This window comes from Myiozetetes cayanensis, unplaced genomic scaffold, assembly GCF_022539395.1.
Source record: "Myiozetetes cayanensis isolate MyiCay16 unplaced genomic scaffold, myiCay2020 scf1, whole genome shotgun sequence".
Classification (NCBI taxonomy): Eukaryota; Metazoa; Chordata; class Aves; order Passeriformes; family Tyrannidae; genus Myiozetetes; species Myiozetetes cayanensis.
Window position 1 is genome coordinate 96,014,745 of NW_026086604.1, and position 25,334 is coordinate 96,040,078.

At 41.3% G+C, this 25,334-nt stretch overlaps 1 protein-coding gene across 28 annotated transcripts in view; it reads left to right on the forward strand.

Moving 5' to 3' along the window:
- The window catches only part of PDE1C (phosphodiesterase 1C), a 255,121-nt gene that overhangs the window by 84,234 nt on the left and 145,553 nt on the right, over positions 1–25,334 (forward strand). For 25 of the 28 annotated variants that reach the window (XR_007630066.1, XR_007630065.1, XM_050325235.1 and 22 more), the window contains one exon: positions 3,074–3,100. The exons of the other annotated variants lie outside the window; for them this stretch is intronic. Coding sequence is in view for 22 of the 25 variants with exons in the window: in XM_050325086.1 (XP_050181043.1) it covers positions 3,074–3,100 (27 nt within the window). In the remaining 3 variants the exon portion in view is untranslated. The remainder of the gene's footprint in view (positions 1–3,073; positions 3,101–25,334) is intronic. 28 annotated transcript variants of the gene reach the window in all.

Sequence of the window (25,334 nt, forward strand, 5' to 3'; positions counted from 1 at the left end):
CATGAAAAAAATAGATCTACTTGGTTCCAATTAATTTTTTTTAATGTAAGCTAAATTTAGACCTATGAATAATACATTCCACAGCAGGTAACACGAATTAAAGGGATGTGGCAGTTCAACTATGACATGTGTGAAGTCAGTAAAGAAACTGAACATAATCAGATTTGGTAATATCAACAAGCCTCTTGTAGGCATGAGCACACGACAGCCCATGGGTGTTGGAAGCTGTAACATCACCTCCTTTAAATCCCTCTCATTCTTCCTCTCCTAGGAAAGAGGTATAGCTTGGGTTTGTTCAGAAAATCAGAAGTCCCTTGAACTTGAGTGGAAGATCTGTCTGTTTCCAGGTTCATCCCAAAGCATCTGCTAAAAGCAATTTTGTAGCTAGTTCCTCACTTTGTAGACTTTTCCTGGGGACATAAATCAGAATAGTTTATCCCACGTTTGTTTGGTTGGTTGGTTGGTTTGTTCATTTTTTTTTTAATAAATGACTGAACAAAAACTTGCACTAAAAGAATCCCCCAAACAAAAAAACCCCACCCAACCAGATCCAAATCCCCACCCTCCAGTTTCCTCTTTTTAATTTACACATGGATGCTGATTTAAGACAGTCTCTGATGATGGCTGTGGTATTGAAGAAGTACCTTCTAATTTCCTTGTTTTCAATTGTTTCCTTTAATGGAAGGTAAGTATAAGTGGTGGTGTGTAACCATAAAGCAGGTAGATGTTGGAACTGTATTTGCAATGTTATCCTCACAAGTATATGGGACTAGATGGGATCCACCCAAGGGTGACGAGGGAGCTGACAGAAGAGCTCACCAAGCTGATCTCCATCATTCACCAACAGTCCTGGCTTACTGGGGAGGTCCCAGATGACTGGAAGTTGGCAAATGTCACGCCGATCTACACAAAGGGCTGAAAGGAGGACCCAGGAAGCTGCAGGCCTGTCAGCCTGACCTCTGTGCCTGGCAAGGTTATGGAGCAGATCATCCTGAGTACAATCACACAGCAGCTACAGGATGGACAAGGGATCAGACCCAGCCAGCATAGGTTTAGGAAGGGCAGGTCCTGTCTGACCTGCCTGATCTCTTTTTTGATCAGGTGAGCTGCCTGATGGATGAGGGGAAGGCTGTGGATGTGTTCTATCTGGACTTCAGCAAAGCCTTTGACACCATCTCCCACAGCATTCTCCTGGAAAAGCAGGCAGCCCAGGGCTTGGACAGGGCACTCTGTGCTGGGTTAAGAACTGGCTGGAGGGTCAGGCCCAGAGAGTGCTGGTGAACAGGGCTGCATCCAGCTGGTAGTTGGTCACCAGTGGTGTCCCCCAGGGATCATTGCTGGGTCCAGTTCTGTTTCACATCTTTATCGATGATTTAGATGAGGGGATTGAGTCCACCATTAGTAAATTTGCAAATGACACCAAGCTGGGGGGGAGTGTCAATCAGCTGGAAGGCAGGAGGGCTCTGCAGAGGGACCTGGATAGGCTGGAGAGTTGGGCTGACTCCAATGGGATGAGGTTCAACGAGGCCAAGGTCCAGGTCCTGCACTTTGGCCACAACAACCCCTGCAGCGCTACAGGCTGGGCACAGAGTGGCTGGAGAGGGACCAGGTGGAAAGGGACCTGGGAGTTTGAATTGACAGGAAGCTGAACATGAGGCAGCAGTGTGCCCAGGTGGCCAAGAAGTCCAATGGCATCCTGGCCTGTATCAGGAACAGTGTGGCCAGCAGGAGCAGGGAAGTGATCCTTCCCCTGTACTCAGCGCTGGTGAGGCCACACCTGGAGTATTGTGTGCAGTTCTGGGCCCCTCAGTTCAGGAAGGATCTTGAGGTGCTGGAGCAGGTCCAGAGAAGAGCAACGAGGCTGGTGAAGGGACTGGAGCACAAGTCCTATGAGGAGAGACTGAGGGAGCTGGGGTTGTTTAGCCTGGAGAAGAGAAGGTTCAGGGGAGACCTCATCACTCTCTACAACTACCTGAAAGGAGGTTGTAGCCAGGTGGGGATTTGTCTCTTTTCCCAGGCAACTATCAGTAAGACAAGAGGGCATGGTCTTAAGCTCTGCTGGGGGAGGTTTAGGTTGGATATTAGGAAGTAATTCTTTACAGAGAGAGTAATCAGGCATTGGAATGGGCTGCCTAGGGAGGTGGTGGATTCACTGTCCCTGGAGGTTTTTAAGATGAGACTGGATGTGGCACTGAGTGCCATAGTCTAGTAACTGTGGTGGTAATACATCAAGGGTTGGACTTGATGATCTCAGAGGTCCTTTCCAACCTGGGTGATTCTATGAGTCTATGAAAAGGAAACTGACAACTATATTGATTAACAGCTTTATGTTATCAACACCATCTTTCTGTAATGTTGGTGAGTAGCACTGTTAGACCTTATTTTTGAAAAGCATACAGAATTTTTTTTCCTGGATATCAGGATTTTCTAATGGTGTTCCCTTTAAAATGTGTGCACATAGTCGTGATACTGAACCTGTAAACAAGGAATATATTCCTCTAATTATATTCTCTTCAACTGTGACACGCAAATTCAGTACTTTCAAATTCAATTGTGAGCTTGGTGCATGTAAACCTTAACTGGGATTGGATTGCAGGTGTGGAAACAATAAACAAAACCAATAAAAGTATATATAAATTTTTTTTTAATTTCTATGACTTAGACAAATTGTTTTTTCCTAATACTGTCATCAGTAACAGTACAGCCTTCAAATGCATACCATACTTATCTACTGGATAGAGACATAAAAACTACTACTAATAAGTACAAGTAAGTTTCTGACACTTGAACTTCCTGCTGAGTCATTTAGAATAGTAAATCGTTCTTTCTTAACTGCAGCACCCCTGTCTCACAAGAAAGGGCAGTATGTGCATGCAGGAAAACACACAAGTTTTTCTCCTGAATTCAGTGGCAACCACCACTGAGGTTAGCAGAAGGGAATGGCTACATCAGGTTTGGGGCAATCTTATGGCAGAAGTGACTTCACTGAATTGCTCCTGATTTCTGACCCTATCCTTTTCTCCTCACTTGTGGAGCCTTCCTATCTCAGTTGTATTTTGTTCTTTTCCTGCAGGAGAAAATACAAGAAAACGTCACAGAGGTAAGAGTAAATCACAGAGGACTGCAAGGTATTTGTAAGTTATCTGTCTCTTTTTGTTTGAAAGATGATTTTCCTCTTGGCAGGTTGGTGTTTTTTATTCAGGGAAATGCCATTCTACTGGTTGTTTCTCCGTTTGAAAGTCCATCTTGTGCTGCTGCTGCTCCACATCTCTTCTGCTGCTAGTGGTAGTCCTCCCCTCTGATATTAGAGGTAGTTCTCTCTGAGAAAGAATGGAAATATTTACCATTGACGGTCAAATCCTAATAAACATAACACTGCTTCTTCTGCAAAATCTGCTGGTTCACTTTTATTGCTTAGTCATGCTGTAATAACAAAATGTATGACAGGCTTGTAGTGTTACTAATGATCTGTGCCTTTGCAATAGACTGAAGAAAAATAGGAATCCTGTTGATTAACAGTCCCTATTACAGCCTCCAAATCTGGTTGTCTTACTGCTTCCTTGCAGGAGGGAGGCTCAGTGGGGATCTTTCACAGATCAATTTTCCTTCTTTGGAACCCTTGAGCTTGGTTGCTTCAGAACATGCACTTTGCAGCACAAAGGTTTTTTGGTAGTGTGCTGATTTGCCCTCTCATGCAAGTGGACTGTTAATTGGTGATTGATGTCATGGCATCCTGAACATCTTTAGTTCATGTTGACTTTAGTTGGACTTAAGACTTCTGTAGAGTGCTTCAACTCTGCTGAATATGCCCTTTAATATTGTGTGATGATAAAGAGTGCTGGCAGATAATCCAGTGGGATGATGTGGTGGGTAAGGCATCACAGCCACCACTCCTGTTTGCTGTCGCCCTTTGGCAAAGATGATTGCTCTAATGCAGCACTGGCAGGACAGGCTGTGTGTGTGCTTGTGTGTCATAGCCACGACAAACTGAGGTGTGGTGGCTTGAGTCATGGACGAGGTGGGTTTAAGGTATGACAGTTTAGTGAAAAATAATGATTCGGAGATTTCTGTGCTGAACTGTGAAAGTGGGCATTGTGTAATGTGAGACACAAGAACAAAGAGAAGGTAAATATGCTCCCAGTTGTTTTCTTAAATGTGGGGCTGACAATATAGTTTTGTTTGCATCTCTACTTTTTCCCCCATTTCCCTTGATGCTGCCATGATTGCTAATTAATTATAAACATGTCTCTGGCTGGAGGTCTTGAGTTGCTGCAAGACAATTTGTTCTGGGACTAAGATTTTTTCCAGAATGAATGTTTGCACTCTGTGTGTCTGTGTGTCTGTGTGTCTGTGTGGGTGTGCGTGTACATTGCACTGCTTGCATTGTCAATGCGTTGCATTGAGTACTGTGTCTTATTTGGATGTCTCTTCTGTGGACATAACCATGGCATTAGAGAGGTTTGTATTCAGCATCTCTTTTGTATAGATGAAGTATATTAACAGTTTCTACAAGCCAATTACACTGTATCAATGGCATACAGAGAATACAATATGTCAGTCTGTTTAAATATAGCATTAGAGGGTTTTGTGCCCTGTGCAATGTTGAACTTTCTGGGTTTTTCTCTTACTCTTACCCATGCCAGCTGCTTGACTGAAGGTATGCATCCTTGCAGCATCTGTGCGAATGGGCTTCATGGCCCTCTCATGTCTAACAAATGATGTGAGCTCTGCAGAGGCCCAGAGGCCACTCCAGGGACTGGTACACAGCAATTGCTCAGCAGCTACTCCTGATAACCTTGCTCAATGGGTGCTGACTGCCAGCACAGAGGGCTCTGTAGTGCAATGGGGTAACTGCTGTCTGTGTCTGGGAACCACACACTGGCAGCACCTGGGCAAACTTAGCAGGCTAGTAGGCTTGTGCCTTGAATTTGCCACCTGCTGAGTGATTACGTATGATGCTAAATGAGAAATTGCACATAGTACAATCTGATGCAGAAGTGTAACATCCAGCAAAAGGAAGTAGTTGGACAGCAGTTCACTTAAAGTCTGGTTTTAAGGTGAGACTTCCTGTTGAGTTGATAATTCCAGCAACGTGCATAAACTGATGGCTTGGCTCAGGTTTCCATCTTCATTTCTCACATTCTTCTCTTGTGGGGCTTTCTTTTTGCCTTTGATATGTTCTTTCAAAACAATCTTGGTGGTTCCTATGTCACTGGCCTCTAGAGGGTGTCTGACAGCTAGACTGAAATGATCTATTGCTTGCTTTTACATCCTCTTCCTTTTGTTTCTGTTTGGGGAGTGTTACCACATAAGAATGTCTACATGATAGTAAGCAGCAGCTATGTAAGAGAAACACTACTGCCCTCTGTATCTTGCAGTGAGTGTAAAAAACCAGTTTCCTCTGAGTGCAGACCTGTTGGGAAGGAAGATGAGGTATGTGCAAGAAAATGTGAGGAGAAAGAATTGGGGTAAAAACTGAGCCATTCTAAAAATGTAATTAGAAATGACAGACACTGACTCTTGCATTGATCATCCTGTTAAGTGAGTTAACTTAAATGCTTTTGTAACAATAATATGTTGGTATGATTTTCCTTATAAACTTGGAAGTTTCACAGCTGTCTAGAGAAGCCTAACTTCATTAGTCGCACCCTGAATTTCATCTGAAACACTGAACTGTGATGTAGATTAATCACAGCAATTCCAGAGAAGCAGGATATTTAATATAAAATCAAGTCATCATTCTCCTGCATAGTTCCCTAGTTCCCTTTGGGTAAGTGAACAGTAGATAGTGTACTAAATAGTGACTGGGAGCCAAGCTGAAGCTCCAAACTTCCAGGTCCTAGGGTTGGTTTTCCTTTTTTTTTTTTTTTTTTTTTTTTTTTTTTTTTTTTTTTGCCTTTTTTTTTTTTTGAGCACCTGAGGCCTCAGTCATATTTGATTTGACTCTCAGTTGTCCTGAAGATTTCCAGCTATGGGCTGCCTATGTTTTCCTGGGAGATATTCAGCACCTTCAGCTCTCTGGGACATGAAGAGGGAAAGGAACATTTCAAGTAGCCCTTGGCAATTCCCCATTAGATTAGGTTCATTTGCTTGGGTGATTTCAGCTACTACAGGTAATTTTACACTTCTAAAGACTCAATAAAGTCCAATTTATCATCACAGGATTTGTCAGATAAATAATCTGTGTTAGCTGACATGGCATTTCCATTAGGATCCTAATGGTTTCCATTAGGATCTGGAGTCATACATTTTTACTCCATCTAACAAAGAATTGCATGTGTTGTTCTTTTAGTTTAGCTGCATGTTGGTTAATTGTACAGTTTAATTTTCTATTAAGATGCAAATGCTTCTTTTACAGTGACCTCCTTTTAGATAAAATTCCTGATATTTTATCTGTTAGTCATGGATGAATGAATTTTTTTCCCCTAAGTACGTGTTAATGATTTACATGAAGTACAAAGCAGAAAAGGAAATGTTAAAGGAAAAGCCGCTGCCCAAGCATTCTCATACCATTTAAGTAGTCACATACACACCACCCCGTACTTTAACTGCCTGGTCCAGAGTCACTTTGCAGCAGGCAGCTCCAGAGAGCCAGTGGGTGCCCCTTTTGACTCCTTGTTCACACACACACTCACTTGGATGTGTTTCTTCCTTCTTCAAGCTCAGCTGTAGGTTTCCTGCAGCAGAGTCTCAGGTGTCAAATTTATAAAAATAAATAATTTAATAGAGAGATACAGCAGCAGGTCAGCTTGAGTCTGCCCTCAGAACTAAGTAATCCTTGGGGAACTATGACTTGCACACCCTCTTCTCACATGCTCTTCACGTGCCTGGAATGCACCTCTTGGTTCAATGGTGATTTTTGTTGTGGCATTCTTCTAACATCTTATTTGGTTATTTCTCAAGTGTCCATGCAGGCCATTAACTGTTCTTATCTTGCCAAGCTGCAGCTTCTCCTGGTGCCTGTAGTCTCCTTGTCTTCTGATTTGTGCTTCTGGTGCACCTGCTTGCTGGCAGAGCTTAGGAAACTAAAAAAGCCCTAGACTTAGGATAAATGTTACTTAGCAACAACCAAAACATCAGTATGTTATTGATATTCTTCTCATGCTAAAGCCAAGACACAGCACTGTACCAGCTTCTAGAAAATTTACTAAGAAAATTAACTATCCCAATCGAAAGCATATCTAGGTGTAACTTCACAGGTTGAGGCCTAAAGCTTCAGCAAATCCAGCTACTCATGCTAAGCAAGTGAAGCTAAGAAGGCTAAATCCACTCTATATTGTAACTCTATGTGACTCATTATACTTAAAATGTATTTATTTATGCTAAAGAACAAGTATATCACAATAAGAAATGTAAGCAAAGTGTCCTTGAAATATGACTATGGTCCTGAAAGAAGCATTCTAAGTGGCTCTGCAAAATACCAAAGTGATTTCTTTAAGAAGTGTTGTACTCTGATTAATAAAGGTTGAGATCTCATACAAACCACATGGTCAGAACATCAAACTTTTCCTAATCTTCAGAAGGATTTTGTTTCTACTTCAGATGATTTGGCAAGAAACTTGTAAGCAGAGATCTTTTCCATCCCTTTCCCACTTTCTTATTCTTTCTCATGTATGTATGTGCTTCTTAATTCAAGTTTGTTGAAGCCTTTAGTTAATATATTCTTGGAAGAATGAATTTATGCTAGTGTGGAACACAAGAGGGGAAATCATAAATGTAATGGTATTATTTACAAAAAAAGGTGGAAAGTGTATTTTCTCCTGAAATTTAGTTGATAGTAAGCTTCAAGATTACTTATAATGATACCTCTGTAGATTAAAATAATCCACTATCACTTTTGGATTATTGCTTTGTAAGACTCATTCTAAGTAATCTTTGAGTTAGGCATTTACTTGGGACCAAATCCTGTGAGGAAAATGCCGTACTTGGTTTAATGGCATCTTTTAGTGCTATTAGGCACACTAAAGAGAACTTCATTGGAATGAAGCATCAGTGCTTTCTCAAAGCTGATTATATGAGTAAGGACATTATCACAGAATGGGTAAGGTTGAAAGGAACCACAGTGGATCACCTGGTTCAACTTCCCTGCTCAGGTAGGATCATCCTGAAAAAGCTGGCAGCCCATATCTTGGACAGGGGTATTTTGTGCTGGATTAGGAACTGGCTGGAGGGCCGGGCCCAGAGAGTGGTGATGAACAGGGCTGCATCCAGCTGGCAGCCGGTCACCAGTGGTGTCCCCCAGGGATCAGTGTTGGGTCCAGTTCTGTTTAACGTCTTTATTGATGGTTTAGATGAGGGCATTGAGTCCATCATTAGTAAATTTGCAGATGACACCAAGCTGGGGGGAGGGTCAATCAGCTGGAAGGCAGGAGGGCTCTGCAGAGGGACCTGGATAGGCTGGAGAGATGGGCTGATTCCAATGGGATGAGGTTCAATGAGGCCAAGGTCCAGGTCCTGCACTTTGGCCACAACAACCCCTGCAGCGCTACAGGCTGGGGACAGAGTGGCTGGAGAGCAGCCAGGCAGAAAGGGATCTGGGAGTTTGGATTGACAGGAAGCTGAACATGAGCCAGCAGTGTGCCCAGGTGGCCAAGAAGGCCAATGGCATCCTGGCCTGTATCAGTGTGGCCAGCAGGAGCAGGGAAGTGATCCTTCCCTTGTACTCAGCACTGGTGAGGCCACACCTGGAGTGCTGTGTGCAGTTCTGGGCCCGTCAGTTCAGGAAGGATACTGAGGTGCTGGAGCAGGTCCAGAGAAGAGCAATGAGGCTGGTGAAGGGATTCTAACACAAGTCCTGTGAGGAGAGGCTGAGGGAGCTGGGGTTGTTTAGCCTGGAGAAGAGAAGGTTCAGGGGAGACCTCATCACTCTCTACAACTCCCTGAAAGGAGGTTGTAGCCAAGTGGGGATTTGTCTTTTTTCCCAGGCAACTATCAGTAAGACAAGAGGGCATGGTCTTAAGCTCTGCCAGGGGAGGTTTAGGTTAGATATTAGGAAGAAATTCTTTACAGAGAGGGTAATCAGGCATTGGAATGGGCTGCCCAGGGAGGTGGTGGATTCACTGTCCCTGGAGGTTTTTAAGATGAGAGTGGATGTGGCACTTAGTGCCATAGTCTAGTAACTGTGGTGGTAATACATCAAGGGTTGGACTTGATGATCTCAGAGGTCCTTTCCAACCTGGGTGATTCTATGATTCTGTGATCCTCGAACACATTGCACAGGAATGTGTACAGCTGGTTCTTGAATAACTTCAGTGAAGGAGACTCCACAACCTCTCTGGGTAGTTTGTTACAGTGTGTCGACACCAGCACAGTAAAGCAGTTCTTCTGCATATGCAGGCAGAACTTCCTGTGCATCAGTTTCTGCCCATTACCTCTTGTCTTATTGCTTAGCATCACCAAGAGGAGCCTGGCTCCATCCTCTTGACACCCCCCCTTCTGATGCTTATAGACATTTATAAGGTCCTCTCTTAGTCATCTTGAGGCTGAACAGGCCCAGCTCTCTCAGCCTATCCTTGTAAAAGAGATGCTTCAGTCCCCAAATCATCTTTGTTGCTCTCTGCTGGATCGGCTCCAGGAGCTCCATGTCTCTCTTTTACTGAGGAGCCCAGAAGTGGATACCATACTGCAGATATGGCCTTCCCAGGGCTGAGGGGCAAGATCACCTCCCTTGACATGGGCAATGCTCTTCCTAATGCATACCAGGATACCATTGGCCTTCTCAGCCACAAGGGCACACTGCTGGCTAATGGACAGCTTGTTGTCCACCAGGACCCCCAGGTCCTTCTCTGCCGAACAAGTCCCTCAGGCACCTCTCCACAACCTCTCCACAACCTTTCAAAGATGTTCATGAGTGGCCTATCTATGGTATCCACAAGCTTTCTCAGCACTAGTAGGTGCATTTTGTCTTCCTTCCAATCTTCTTTTACCCTAGTCTCCTGGATGAGTGATCCCTGAGGGCTGATCTTGTCAGTGAAGTTACTTTGCCTTTTCTGAATCCTCTGTTACCAGGGTCTCCCTTCCATTTGGTAATGGGACCACTTTTTCCATAGTTTTCGTATTGTTGTTGATGTATTTGAGAAAGCCCTTTTGTGTTGTCCTTGACATCCTTGGCCAGATTTAATTCCAGATGGGCCTTGGCCTTCCTTGTCTTGTTTCTACTTACTCTGACAATCTCTCTCTATTCATTCCAAGTGGTCTGATCCTGCTACTATCTCCTGTGTATTTTCTGCATGTGCTTGAGTAATGACAGGAGTTCTTTGTTCATTCATGCAGTTCTCTTGCCCCCTTTGCCTGAATTCTTGCTCATTTGGTTGCATCATTCTTGAGCCTAGAGGAAATAATCCTTGAATATCAACCAGCTCTTTTAGACCCTTCTTCCCTGCAGAGCATATTCCCATGGGATTCTTCTCAGAAGATCGCTGAAAAGGCTAAAGTTAGCTGTCCTAAAGTCTATAATTGCAGTCTTACTTATCTGCCCTGCTTCTTTCTTGCCCAATACTGGGCAAGAACTCCACAGTCTCATGGTCACTACAGCCAAGGCTGCCCCCAACCTTACATCTCCTACAAGGCCTTCCCTGTTGGTTAATATAAAGTCCAGCAGCACACCATTCCTTTTGGGATTCTCCACTATCTGTATCAGGAAGTTGTCATCCATGCTTTACAGGAACCTCCTAGACTGTTTGTATTTTGCTGTGTTGTTTCTCCAGCAGTTGTCAGGGTAGTTAAAGTTCCCCACAAGAAACAGTGCCTGTGACTTGAAAGCAGCTTCTAGCTGTCTGTAGAAGGCCTCATCCACTCTCTTCTCCTGATCAGGCATCCTGTAGCAAACACCCACAACAGTGTCACTCTTACTAATTTGCTCTTTTATCCTAACCCATAGGCTCTCAACTTGCTCATCATCCACTCCAGGACAGAGCTTGATACATTCCAAGTGTTGTTGCACATAGAGGGCAACTCCACCACTGTGCACTCCTGCTCTTCGTCTCCTAAACAGCATGTTTAGGAGACATGACAACATTCCAATCATGAGATCAAAGCCCTGTGGCTGCACACAGATCTCTAGTTCCTTCTGTTTGTTCCCCCTACTGCGTGCGTTGGTGTGCAGGCACTTTATAGAAGTATTTGATTGTGTTAATATCCCAGTAAGGGGTCCAAAGGGATGCCCCAGTCCTGTCTTGTTGGGTACATCTTTGGCTGCTTGTGCTTGATTGAGGTTTTCACTCTTAAACCTCCTTTTGCTACTAGGGCGGTTGCTGTAGTTCTCCCTTTCCCATACTTTGTGGAGCCAGGCTATGTCCCCATTCCCCCTTCAAATCTACATTAAAACTCTCTCAATGAGCCCTGCTAACTCCTGAGATAAGATCCTTTTTCCTCTTTGAGACAGGTGGACCTTGTTTTTTACCAGCAGGCTCCGTGTCATACAAACCAACTCATGATCAAAAACTACAAAATTCTGCTGATAATACCAGTCTGAAAGCCAGATGTTCATCTGCATGATTTTCCTGTTTCTGCAACTGGCAGGACAGAAAGGAACACAATTTGTGCTTCACATCCCTTGACAAGTTATTGCAATGTCTTGAGGTCCCTCTTGATTGTCTGCATCCTTCTTGTTGGAACCTCATCATTGCCTACCTGGAAAACCAGCAGAGGGTAATAATCAGTGGGCAGTATCAAGCAAGAAAGTTTCTTGGTGATGTCCCTTACCTTGGCCCCAGGAGGGTGAACACACCTCCCTATGGGTTGAGTCTGCTCAGCATTATCAAGCCCTCCATTTGTCTCAAAAGGGAGTCACCTATGACTAGTACCCTTCTTTTTGTCTTAATTAAGGAAGTTGTGATGCAAGGGATAGGCTGCTCTGCCCTAGGCAACCCTCTGTACCAGAAGAACCATCATCTACAAGGGCACATGGAGAGGTGAGGTAGGCTGGGAGGGGATTTGGCTGCCACCCCAAGCAGAAACCCATTTCCGCTCACCTTCATCTCTAAGGTCACCTCCTTCTGCCTGGTGGTGAGAGGGTAGGGGATCCATTGCTTCTTGTGAAGTGAATGGTGGGTGCATTTGTCTGAGGCATAATAGAGTGCAGCTCCACCAGTCAATCTCTTCCTCAGAGTCCCTAATACTACTTCATCTCTCATCTCTGCCTCTTGGCTAAGCAGATCATTGACCTGATCTCACCTCACACAGCTGTTGTCTCTGCTGCCCTCTGAGAGCAGTGAAAGACTGGCATCCCTTGCAGCCTGAGATCCTGCATGCTTTTGCAGGAGCTCTGTATGGGTTGCCACATCCTTTCTGGTGTGCAGAATGGAAGAACTTTTTATCTGAGTGGACACCATACCTGAGCTCTCTTGCAAGGGTGATGACCACCAGCTGAGATAACTGCTTGAGCTGACAGTGCCTCAGTGCCTTTCTTACTCACCCTGCCTGTGTGAACTGTCACACTGAACCCTGGCTGATGTGCCATGGTGCATGTTCACCACACTCCTGGTCAGCTGAGCTCCTGGGGGTGACTTATGTGTGGGTAGGAGTGGATGCTCTCCCTGTTGGTGCCGCCCATGCTGAGTCGGTGCTGCCTCTGGGTCATGGATCCACTGCTTTCTGGTCTGGGAAGGGGTGGCTAAGGTGCCTCTCTCTGCTCTTGATATGCCTTGATATGAGGAAATGACAACAACTTGCTCTATTTCATGTCATAGCTTCAATTATAATGACTCATAATGCATGAAGGACTTGATCACCAATCTGTTTATTGATGGAGCTTAAAGACAGCAAGGACTGAAGTGGCAGTAAGTATCAATAATCAGCAACCCTGCTGTCTCAAGCAATACTGTGTTTTGAAGGTTGTTTAAATAAAAAAACAAAACCAACAACCTGTACAATTGAACCAGATGAATTAGTCTTCTAGCCTGTTCTAAAGCTTGTAAAGGTTAAGGGGCTAGAAGGATGACAAGCGTGTCAGCTTCCAGGGATGAGAGCTTTATTCCCAGAGTCTGAAGGACTCTGCCCTCAACATGCACAGCAGTCACCTAGAGGAAGGCAGTGCTGGAGATCATTCAGTGTCAGGATGTGTAAGGATTGTCACGGTACCTCACATTTACACCTTTAGGCTGCAAATATCAGTAGGGAGATACAAGGATACATGGAATAGATTAATCTTCCCTGCTTTTAAAGCAAGATGTGAATTACCTGGAGGCCTCAACAGTTTCCAGCAGAGACATTCATGTGAGGAAAATCCTAAACACTTGAAGGTTTTGACTCTTTTGAGACCAAACCTCAAGAGGTTTGGTGTTGGCAGAAACAGTCTTTCTCAAATCTCTCAGGACTTTCTGAGTGACCATTTCCAGTGCATGTGATAATTTCAGTTTCATTTCACCCCATTTCTCATCTGGATTGTCTGAACACTGAGAGAGCAGTGTCCCAGTTATTCTGTCTGTGGGACCCTATGGGCAGGCTGATGCTATGCTTTTTGTCAATGTCCTTGAGAAACAGTGAGAGGTTACTGGATATCAGCATCAGCTGTTACCTTTTTAATCTCTAGAAAGCAATGGTCAGCCTTTACTTACCAACATAGCCTTGACACGGTGCTCTCATCTGAATTCAGAACTGAAACATCTTGGAAGGAGAATATAATTAAAGCTGAATTTTCCTCATTCTTTTTCCAGTAATTTTCATTTGGCATGAATTTAAAGAATAGATTTATGATACTTCTGAATTGCATCCTTATTATCCTTTAATGCTTCAATTAATACTACTGTGTTAATAAGAGTTGCACAGTTGTTAGAACTTGGAGACAGGGCTACTGACTCAGGTGATTTGGAACCTATTCAGGACAGTTAAAAAAAAAGACAGAAGGTGGTACAGAATCTTGCAGTTGTATGAAACCTCCAGAGTTTGTCACATTACTAGCAAAAGCACTTTCCTCTGCTATGCGTAGCTATAAAGTTGTGAATTGCTTCCATTAATCCAGTGTTAGAAACATGGATGGTTCTGAGAAACCTATCAAACTGTGTACAAACCTGTACATAGAGAAGTCGTGACTGCAAAAGGTCTAGGTGAAAAAGATGACAAATTTCTTCAGTCTCTTTGTCTGAAAGGAGGTATTAAAAATTAGGAGAGAAGCAAAAGCAGGAATAACATAAGCTTAAACCATATTAAACCATCTTGTCCTCTAACATTTAAATAGGGCTGTGATTATCATCTGGATTGCTATATTTTAAAAGTGAATGAGGGACTTGCTGGGTGATACAACTGGAAAAGTTCTATTTGCTAAAAAAATAGGAAAATTAGTTAAACAAAGACATGACTGGGTTTTTCAGATGCAGACTTTGTGATGTATATTTGTCTATATGTAACTACCCATTCTTATTTCGAAAACTGTTTTGTTATAATAAGAGCAGACCATGACCTGCTTATAATAAGAGCAGCATTTACCTACTTATTCTTCCAGCTGTTTATTGAAAGGATATAATTAAGAGAGCATGTTTCTTCAAAATGTCATATGCACTCTGATGCAGTAAAAGCTTACAATTTGAATTAGGAATGTGCTAGCCAGGTATCGGGTTTTAGGAGCACATGATGGGCTTGTCTCTGTGGACAAATTTCAGCCTCAGAAACAAACATAGAACATTAAGGAAAGCACGAATTCAATAGGAAACACACAAAAAATGTAGTATTTTTGCTTTGAACTAAAATTTGTCTTGAATATTATTAATGTTAAGAAATTACAAGCCTTTTCAGTGGATTAAGAAATTACATCCCTGTTTTGTTCAGGAATGCACAGAGGAGTCTTCCAATTGCTACTAGATTTTTATTAAAGGAAAACAGAAAGATACCAAATGAAGTTAATTTGACTATACTGTTGGGCATTAATCTTCTCTAAAAAAGGTGTCTAACAAACATTTTAATATGAAGGCCTTGAACAACCATAACTATGTAATACAGCCTTTAATAAATCTGTGTTTCAGTTCAGCAGTGCTTCCCCATCTGAGGAGTGTTTTGTTTGAATGAATATAGGTTATTAGTGATATTGAGTTGGAGCTCAGCTCACTGATAAGTAGAAAGCTTCATATTTGATCAGAAAAATACGTATCACAGTTACTAATTGTTAGCTATCTCTCAGATCTGAAGAAGGATTTGTAAGTCTGAAGGTGTGTCTTCCAGCTATATCAGTTAGACTCCCACAGATTTAAACAGACAACCTCAAAAGGGCTTCTGTATGCTTTGTGTGCAAATCCACTTCAGATGCTTTGGATTCTGAGGGCACTAAAAATTTTTGACATAGTTTTGTTTAGGTGACTCATCGTCATAGAATCATAAATAGAATCAGCCTTCACCTGAGTTGGAAGGGACCCACAAGGATTATAGAAGTCCAACTCCTGGCCCTGCACAGGACAGCCCCAGGAGTCACACCATGTACCTGAAAGCATTGCCCAACCACTTCTTGAACTCAGAAAGGCTTGCTGTTGTGATTGCTTTCCTGGGGAGCCTGTTCCAGTGCCCAGCCACTCTTTGGGCAAAAAAAGTTTCCTAATTTCCAACCTAAACTGCCCCAGCTTCATGCTGACCCAGCTTCATGTCATTCTGTCGGGTCCTGTCACTGGTTACCACAGAGAAGAGATCAGTGCCTGCCTCTCTGCTTCTACTTGTGAGGAAGTTGTAGACTGCCATGAGGTCTCCCCTCAGTCTCCTCTTCTCCAGGCTGAATAAGCCAAGTGACCTCAGCCTCTTGTATGGCTTCCCCTCTTGGCTGTTCACCATCTTTGTAGCTCTCATTTGGTCACTCTCTTTCTTTCTTTATATCTTTCTTACATTTGGCACCCAAAACTGAATCACTTGTCACTGTGTAAATTCAAGCAGAAATACATTTGCAAATTGGGTTTTGCTGAACAAACAAACTTCTTATAGATGCTATAGAGACAATATAGAGTCAGTATCAGGACTCTATTATTTAAATGTTATTATTTAAATGATATTATGTAAATGTTTTCTTGTTATTGTACCTTTGAAATCATACATATATTGAAAACACTAATAGGAAGTAGGAAACTGTTATTTGAAAACAGTTTTATCTCAAATTATATATATAGCATTACTATATCTTTTAAGTCTGTATTTGACATGGATTTCAACAAAGGGTGTTGAGGAGACACTGGCACAGATTTTTCTGGGAAAGGCAAGATACTTTGGACACACCTTCTCACAAAGTGAAAGAATGCCAAACAAAATAAGTAAAAGTTAATTAAAAACTATTATGGCTAGGAGTGATTGATTTTTAAATGCTGGTGTTTTTGAAGTAGAACTTTTAGGAGGAGAACTGTACAGTAGCTAATTGGTCAGGTCAAATGCAGGCCTAAATGCAGCTCTGTGACTGTATCAGAGATCACACAGCAATCTCCTCACACAACAAATGTGCATGGTGAGAAAGCTTCCAGGGGATAATCTTTTTAGAAACATTTTCATTGTACATTTATAGTCATCAGTGAAAATAATGGTTGTGAATGAATATACCATGAAACTGTTTTGCCTTTTGCCCTTTGAATAAGTTAACTGTCTTTCTTCATACTGACTGTTTCTAAGCTATGCTAAAGCATTCTTTGTAGACAGCACACAGCCTTGTTTTGTAGTCTGTGGATACAGCCTGGTGACTACTCAAAACCTCTAACTGATTAAAATGATCCTTGGTGAGAAATGGAAGAAACCTATGCAAAACCTGTGTCCTGTACTGCATTTTTCATCTCCCTGTGGACTACTTATGCTTACGTGGGACTGCAGCGTCTTATTCTGTCACTTACTAAGAACAGCAGTGATGTATTATTTTTTGAAGTACAGAGAGATAAAATAACCTCATTGTGGTAAGTTAGCTTGAATTGTCACTTCACACTGCTGTTCTTAAAACATTTGTTGAGCGTATGTTTACTGCCTGGGTCTTATCTTCCCATGCCGTACTGTTTGAAAATCGTTGGCTTGAAATTTTGGCAGTGTTGCTGAATAGTTCCAGCAATGGTTTCTAATACCTGCTTTACATATGTCGCAGGACACATGAAGAATGTTAGAGGGATTTGGTAGTATGATGCTAGTATCCTGTCCAAAGGATACAGGTGTAATAAAAGGGGAAATACAACCTAGGCAGCTGAGTAGATTATCAGATATAGTGATTGTATAAGTCTTCAAAGGATCGAACAGCTCCTCAACTTAAACTTAGTGTCCTGAATGGAAATATGTGCTTGTTTTATAGTTGCACTTGTTCTGTTTTTCAAATAGGAATGTCATCTTACAGTCTGAATCATCACAGAGAACCATAAGCTACAGACACTGCTGAAGGAAGTTGTTTTTGTCCTTTCTGGAAAAATACATTTGCAAGAAAGTATTGCAGTTCAGGTGGCATGACCTTACCTAAAAATCATATTTCTCCATTGTTTTGTTTTATAAGTTTAATATTCCACTGCTGCCCACCACCAGTGCTTGCTCGGTGCCACTGGCACTGCTTTTCACATTAGTACTCCCCCTTGTGACCTCCATTTGGTTTTGGTTTTGGTTTGGTTTTCTGTGGGTTTTTTTCTCTGTTTTTAGTAAAATTGTTATTGGTTTTCTATACTTCACTCTAACACCGTGTAATTTCAAAAGTGTTTGTGATTTAGGAGGGGAGGGGTTTCTATTCCATCAGAGGTCCCGCCTCCTGGGACTTATTGTCAGTAAACCAAGACAATAAATTGGCATTTCCCGATGTGGGGCACTGAGAGAAGAAGTGGGAAAAGAATAACAGTTGTGTGTTGGATATAGAACCCCTCAGACATCATGTTGTTTGATTTCTTCCTGTTTATTTGCCATGTATTCCTGCATACGTATTTTCCATTCATAGGTGTTTATTTCAAAATAGGTTCTAAAACCAAGGTAGCTATGGCTATTTTTCCGTTCCCTTCATCTCTGGACATGGCTTTTAAGAAGCTTAAGAGAGAGGTTTGCTTACAGAGATGACCTGCAGGGGCATCATCTTTGCACCTGGGAGACCATGGAATCTGACGCCTGAGAGAAACGGCACTGTTAGAGATACTTTTCACAATCCAGTAGGACCCCAACAAGCTTAAGTGTACATCACAGATGTGGTGAAGTAAAAAATTACCACAAAAAAATGAGAGAAGAGTTTAAAGAGAGCATTCTCTATGTCTCTCCAATGCAAACTGGAGCCCTTGCTATCTGGAACAGGCATCCCCTGGCTAGGGAGAGGGGTACACCACATGGGGCAACCTGTGGTTTTTTTCCATATGAACATAGGAGAGACATAAGTAAATGGGATGGAAAAGCCACCTGTGCTTTATCAGCACGGGCACAGGAGTTAAAAGGAAAAATGACCAGATCCCCTTCACACCACAGATGAAGATGAAGTCTCCATAGTGCATATGTTAGAGAAAAGGATTTTGATTAGTCCTGCCTCGAGTTCTTTTTTTAATTTGTGACAACTGGAGAGAGGTAATTCTGGTGCAATGCAAAAGCAAACTGTGTGATTGAGGACTTCTTTTATACCAACAAGAAATTGTAGTTTATATTGAGTTGTAAAGGGAAATTTTAAGTCTTCTGATGCAACAAAATAGTTGTTATATGCTTGAGATCAATTAGGAGTTAAAAGGTATCTTAGAATAGATATTAAAAGGGCCAACGTTACTTTGGTATTTAGAATCCCTGTGAATCACACAGTACCACACCTTTTTTTTTTCATATTTATAAGGAATCTCTTAGTGCTTCTATCTTGCATTTGATTTTCTGTCTTTTTAGATGCTTGACTAGACAACCACTGAACATGGAAACTACCATTTGCATTGAAAACAAACCTTCTGTACTGCAGAAGTTAACTACTTTTTCTTTTAAAAAAATGTTTGTTTTCTCTTCATAGAGAATTTTATTTGAAACAGAGTAATAAAAGGACAGAGTTTGCATTTAAAAACTGTTCTCTTCCCATTGATGTATCAGTTCTCTCTTGAGCTATGATAAAGTTGCAGTACCATCCATTCACTGCGTTATTAAAAGATCAATTGCTTAATGTACTCGAATTGGAACTTGCTGCAGGGACAGCATGGAAGCAACTAATTCTGTGATGAATGGCAATTATAGTTAAAAATTGAATAGACAACACTAGAAAGATATTGGCATTTGCTTTTTGCTTTAACTACAGATTTGTTTCATGAAAAAAAGAAAAGACTAAGAGGCTAATAATAACTGACTTTGCTTTGCAGAATATTGTTATATTCCTGCTATAAATTTTTGCCAGTATTAGATTCACAGGACAAAGAGCTCACAAACTCCTCAAAGTTCATTTTTTAAAATACCAACCTTTGAGATTCTGAAATGAGGCTTACATTAAAAGATGCTAAATACGTTTCTTCATTTTTGATATTATTTCAACATACCTTCTTGTCTCTACTCACTCTCTTTAGGGATCATGTACACAGAATGTTTAGTTGCAAGGTTTATTGTGGTGTTCTTCACGGATAAATGCAATATGTCACTTCATGTGTGTGAAGGGGTAGAGTGGAGAGTTGAATAAGGTATAGACCTAAGAGCCACAATTCTAGGTTTCACTGCTTTATCCTCAAAGCTGTTCTTGGTTCATGGCAAGACTCTAAAGATAATATTAACAGAACCCTAATATTTGTAACCTAAATATTTGTATATATAAATGAACTTCCTTTAATTATTAACTTTTATTGATTTGAGCAATTGTTACGACTCACCCCAGAAGGGGAAAGTAACCCAAGTTCTTGTTAATAAATCCCTTGCGGTGGATTAGAGTTAAATAACACTGAGTGATCTGTGTTTGTAAATATACAGATGTAGGGTTTATTTTAGAGCAATTTTGTTTCAAAGGAAAATAGGTATGTAGCCATTTTTTCTAATATAGCAATATTAAAGCATACAGCAATATTAAAGCATAAAAATAACACTCAAGGAAATGTATAACAAAAGGAAGAGAAAGAAAGGATAAAAGTGGAAAGATATATATGGTCACTATCACTGGATTCAGCAATGAAACTTGGTATTTGCATCTCCCCCCAAACCTAAAGGTTTCATGAGTTATTATACACTGCAAGCTCAGATGGGAATGCCTAGTAACATCCCTGGGGCAGGAAGTTTTACAATGCATGGTGTCATAGGACATGTCATGAGTTTTCTATGCTCCCTAGAGGGGTTTTAACAGCAAAAGATATCATGTAAGGGAGGACACTGGCATGATAAGAAGGATTATCCCATCTCACGGGATTTGCCTCTGATCAGCCTCTTCTCTTATCTGGAAATCCAGTCTTTAGCTTCAGATATACATGCCCTTCTGCTACTGGGATAGTTGGACAATGGCACCCACTTGTCTTATCTGAAGGTCCTTTTGAAGTAGGCATATTAGGGCAGGGGTAGGCTTTGCTGGATGAGCAGCTGTTTCTTTTCAGTTTGCTACAGCCAACAAAAGTCTTTTGGCAATCTTCCAATGTTTAAGCTATTTCAGTCTCTGATAGCAATAGAGCACATATTGATGTGTGGACTGTGTTTTAAGTTCCTACAGTTAAAAAACGTTTATGGCAGCACCTTTCATCTAGAAGCCTGAAAGAACACTATAAACCTACCTGAGCCCCAGAACTTGTTTTATGGGACACTGATGATGGAGTGTCATCATGAAGTCAAGAAGACTGCTGTATGGAAGAGACATATGCCTTTATCCCATTCATATTATGAGAGACTCAAGAATGCACAAGTCCTGATTAGTAGTCAGCTAGACTAACTATTGAGTGCATGCTGTTAGACCAACTTTGTGGAGTTTATAGAAACCACCATAAAAACAGAGGAGAACTTATTTTTATGAACTGGCAGGCTGTGTGAATTCACATTTCAGCTTGTGAAAGCAGATGGGCTTCCTGGTCTTCCACGTAAATGGCACTCTGGTGTTGTCCAGAAGGTATTTCCTGTGGTGTGTATCAGTCTGGCAGTATGCGAGAACTCGTAACTCTTTTGTCTGAGTTTCTCTTTCTCAGTAGACTCATACAGTCTACTGAGTCTACTGAGTCTACTTTATTCCTTTAACATTCTGTTCTTGACTTCTGGGATATGGGATATTGCCCATATTAACAAAACCAGGACAAGCACAAAGATACTGAAACAGATAGGTAGTAGCATTGTCATTCATTTCACTCCTTCAAATATAACCTGTCACATCCACCACAAGAAAAGCATGTCTTCAGCCACAGAACTATTGCTGTAACTTTTCAGTCACCTAGTTAGTTTAACTTCATTTATGAGTAGTGTTTGATATGCCTACACATATATGTAGGCAAATTTCTCCTTTCTTCTGTTGGTGAAGTAACTCCTGTAAGATTTGTAGTGAGTAAATGTGATGAATAGCTTGATCATTGCAGCTCAGAGCCCTTCTTATTAGTAGCTGCTCATAAACAGTTTATGATTTATTCAGAGTCACTGGTTATGTAAAATCATTCTTAAAGTGTATATGCATAACTCTTTGTGAGATAAGTATTCCTAGACAGTACTTTTTTATATCACTATTGATTATAAACTCATACATCTTGCTGGAACTTGCAAAATAATTGATTGGGTTTTTTTGGAAGCCCTAGCACCTTCAGTAATGTGTTTATGAGCCAAATCACCGAGAAAGACAAAGGTTTTGGCACCTATTTGAGGAAAAAAAGCAAACAAAAAGCAAATATCAAAAAGCTTGAAACCTAAAGCAAAAGTTTGAAAGGTAATTTAGAATTTTAATGCTAAAAAGCAGTGGCTGGTGTCATAAAACACACTCACAGTTTTTGAAGAGTATAAAATCTTTCAGACAGTTGGTCTCATTTGAATCCTGGTCAGGTAAGAGTGATTTTGGATGGAAAGGGCTTTAAGCATGGTTAGCATGGAGGTTCCTGACTGTAGATTTAGAAAAGTCTGTGTGTCAAAATGGGACAAGGGGGAGGCTGGCTGCTCCTTTGCATCTCACATTTCCATGGGAGGGTCTTTGAGTTGCTAGTTGATGTGACTGCTTTGTTTTGGAGGTGTAGTTAAACTGCACTTAACCTGAATAAACTGTTAGCATGGAGGTACACATGGATTCTCTTTATTTCAGTCTTCAAGGGTTGAGATTCACTTGCATAACAACAGTATACAGAATTGTGTATGTAAATGGAACCACAGTGCATTTTCACATCAGTTGCATCTTGATTGCAGAGTGGCTATGAACTAAATATGCCGTAGTTCTTCTTATGTTCTTTTGGCGGATGTGGTATGCTTGGGCAACACTAAGAGAGAAGTGGAATGCCACATTCCACACAGGACACATGCAGTCCTGTTTTTAGGTGAAGATACAGCATACAGCACATATTCCTTGAAGAGGAAGAATCCGGAATGAAACAATGAATATTTATTTTCTATATTTATGAAGGGCTGTTTGGAAATCAACCTGCTCCATGTGAATTGAGCCAGATTTAAGTTGTCAGAAACCTAATGAGAGTTCATAATTTACTCATCTCCCTCACTCATCCATTCCTCCACACTTAAAAAAGTGTTAATCAAAATACTTGAAGATAGTTGATGGAGGTGAGAATGAGTAGCTTCAGTAAGTCAAAAAGAAATTATGTGTTTTTCCAGATCCTTTGCCTTCTTATGGGCAATAAATCTCAGTAAACTTCAGTAGAGTTTAGCTATTTTACATTGGCTGAGAATTCAGTCTCAGACATTTGGCATTGTACTGATAATACATTAGGCACTGCCTTATTCCAGCTTTTTGATGGAAACAAGTCTTAGACTTTTTGTTTTGAGAGTGAAAAACACTGCAAATACAACTGCCACTGTAAATTCAGTCATTTATTGTTAGGAAAAGGGAATTGGATGCTATTAGGAATAGCTGTATACCATGAGGAAACTTGAAATATTGGGAGGAGTTGTCTCTACCAGAAGAGTTTTTACTTCGTGTCTGAACTGTATGTTCTGTTGAGATACATGACGAACCCTCCTGTCTGCACCTCTAACACATGGACCAAGCCAGGACACTGACCTGAGTGCTACCTTTTTTCACCCAATAAATAATGATTCATGTCTGCTAGTTTTTATCAGATACATTGAAAAAATTACTATTAATCTAGTTGAATGGTTACAGTTTGTCTGATTGACACAGGCTGCGGTGGTAAACTTTTAAATTTGTAGTTGCTTGTGTAGCTGCTTAACTTTTTTCTACCTTGTGCCATTCGTTTCTTATTTTACTGTTATGCTTTTATTCTAGTTATCCATTTCTACTGGCAAATACTAAGTCATGGGGAGATGTTTCTGATTTATTTCATGGATATAAAAAAGATGCTAGTGCAGTAATCATCAGATATAACAAATATGCATCAAAGTCATATCACTGTATCTTTTCAGTTAAGGGAAAAGTGAAGCAGACTTGGGTTGACAGAAGGGTTGCTTTTAAATTTCCTCAAAACATGCAATCATTAACATTTGGTGGCAGAAAAATCTCATGAGAACCCTAAAATAATATCTAATCAATAAAGGAAAAAATTAGTCCCAAAAGTTTCTTCTGCAAGCAAATGTCTTCAGTTATGGATGTAAAAATCTTTGGCTATGCATGTGTCAATAGGTGCATGGTGTAAAGTGTGAATGGGCATATCATATGACCCTGAGATGAGTTCAGTTGTTTAAAACTTGGTGCTAATAATGCCAAGGTTGTGGGTTCAATCCCCTGTATGGGTCATTCACTTAAGAGTTGGACTTGATGATCCTTGTGAGTCCCTTCCAACTCAGAATATTCTGTGGTTCTGATTAATATGGCACTGCAGAACTGGCACAGAGCAGGAATGTTCTACTGAGCAGATGTCACTGGGAAGGTTAGGACCACAGCCTGCTATTCTCTCTTTGTCATCAGTCTTTTATGCCTGACCACAGTTCATTCTCCTGACAGATGGTTGTAAACATAAGCAGCTTGCAAAGCTAGTAGGACATCAGTCATGTTTATTGAAGAGAAGCCCTGCTGAACAGAAGGTGGGTGAAAAGTTGCTCTGTTGTATGGTCTTTTTTTTGCCTACAGTTTACCTGAAAGGTTGTCAACTCTGTGCATCCTTCACCCCTGGTCTCTAGTATTTCACTCTTTGCCAACACCCAGTTTTGGGAGGTACCAAATAGCACTTTGATGCTGCCAGGATCAGTCATGGTGCCATATGAGAGCCAATTACCTCAGTATCATCAGGCACAGAACTAGTGTTTCCCACATGTCCAGATCATTCAATTAGTGTGCTTATGTGAAACAGGATTGCAGTGTAGCAAACAAGAGTCAGAGGTAGATATAGCTTGTCCAGCCAACTTTCAGTTTGCCAAAAGAAAGCAGCTATGCTGATGGGGGCTACCACAACCAGAAAGTGGAAACTTCTCCCTCTCTGTTGGCCTATGTGCCCCAGACTCACAGAAAATTTTGAATTGAAAGGGACATCTTTAAGCCATGCATTCCAAACTCATGCCATATCTCCTACTCTCCCAAACATGATGTCACCCACAACCTTAGAAAGGATGGTTTCATCTAATAATCCAAGTCAGTGATAGTGATGTTGAATAGCATCACCACCACCACCACAGTCTTGGTATCTTGGGTCTAGCCATGACTATGCAGCACTCAGAGTGGCTATTTTCTCCTACTTCTTGAGTGATTTTAGAGCCTATTTTGGGAGAAGTGTATCATTGCAACTGGACTGCGACCAGTATCCAAATTTAAAGGCAGTTCAGGTAGATCTGCTGTAGCGTGAAAACACCCACAGAGGGAGGTTTAATGCACAGCAATTAGAAAAACATAGTGCTTTCCTGAGACAGGCTGGTATTTTTCTGAGCAGTACTCACTTGCATTCTTTCTCCTTCTGGAGATATATTCTGGATACCACTTAGCTTTATGGGGGTGGGAGAGGATCTGGGGGATGGATCCTTCTCTAACACTACTGTCAGTGTTAGAGGAGAAGAATCCAAGTTAGGTAGAAGTTGTAGCTGAATGGCTGTAAAGTGCAGAGAGAGGAAAATGGAAATACTGGTGTGGGATGCAATCTGAAATACAATCTCTGTCAGTGGATCCGAAGACTTACTTCAGGGAATGTTCTCACACTCAAGCCTTATGTTTGTGGAGTTTTGTGCTGAAAGAGGTTTCCAGGAGAAAAAGCTGCTGAGCACATTTTGATCTTTGCTTACCTCCATGTTCCAATTGTGGTTTTAGAGGAAAATTCTCAGTGATTCACTTAAAAGTTGTAGCAAAATTTAGTCTGAGATGAAATAAAAATCTGAAGCTGTTAAGAAGTGTTTGGTGAACTATGAAGGAAAGGCAAGTCTTTGAAGAGCTA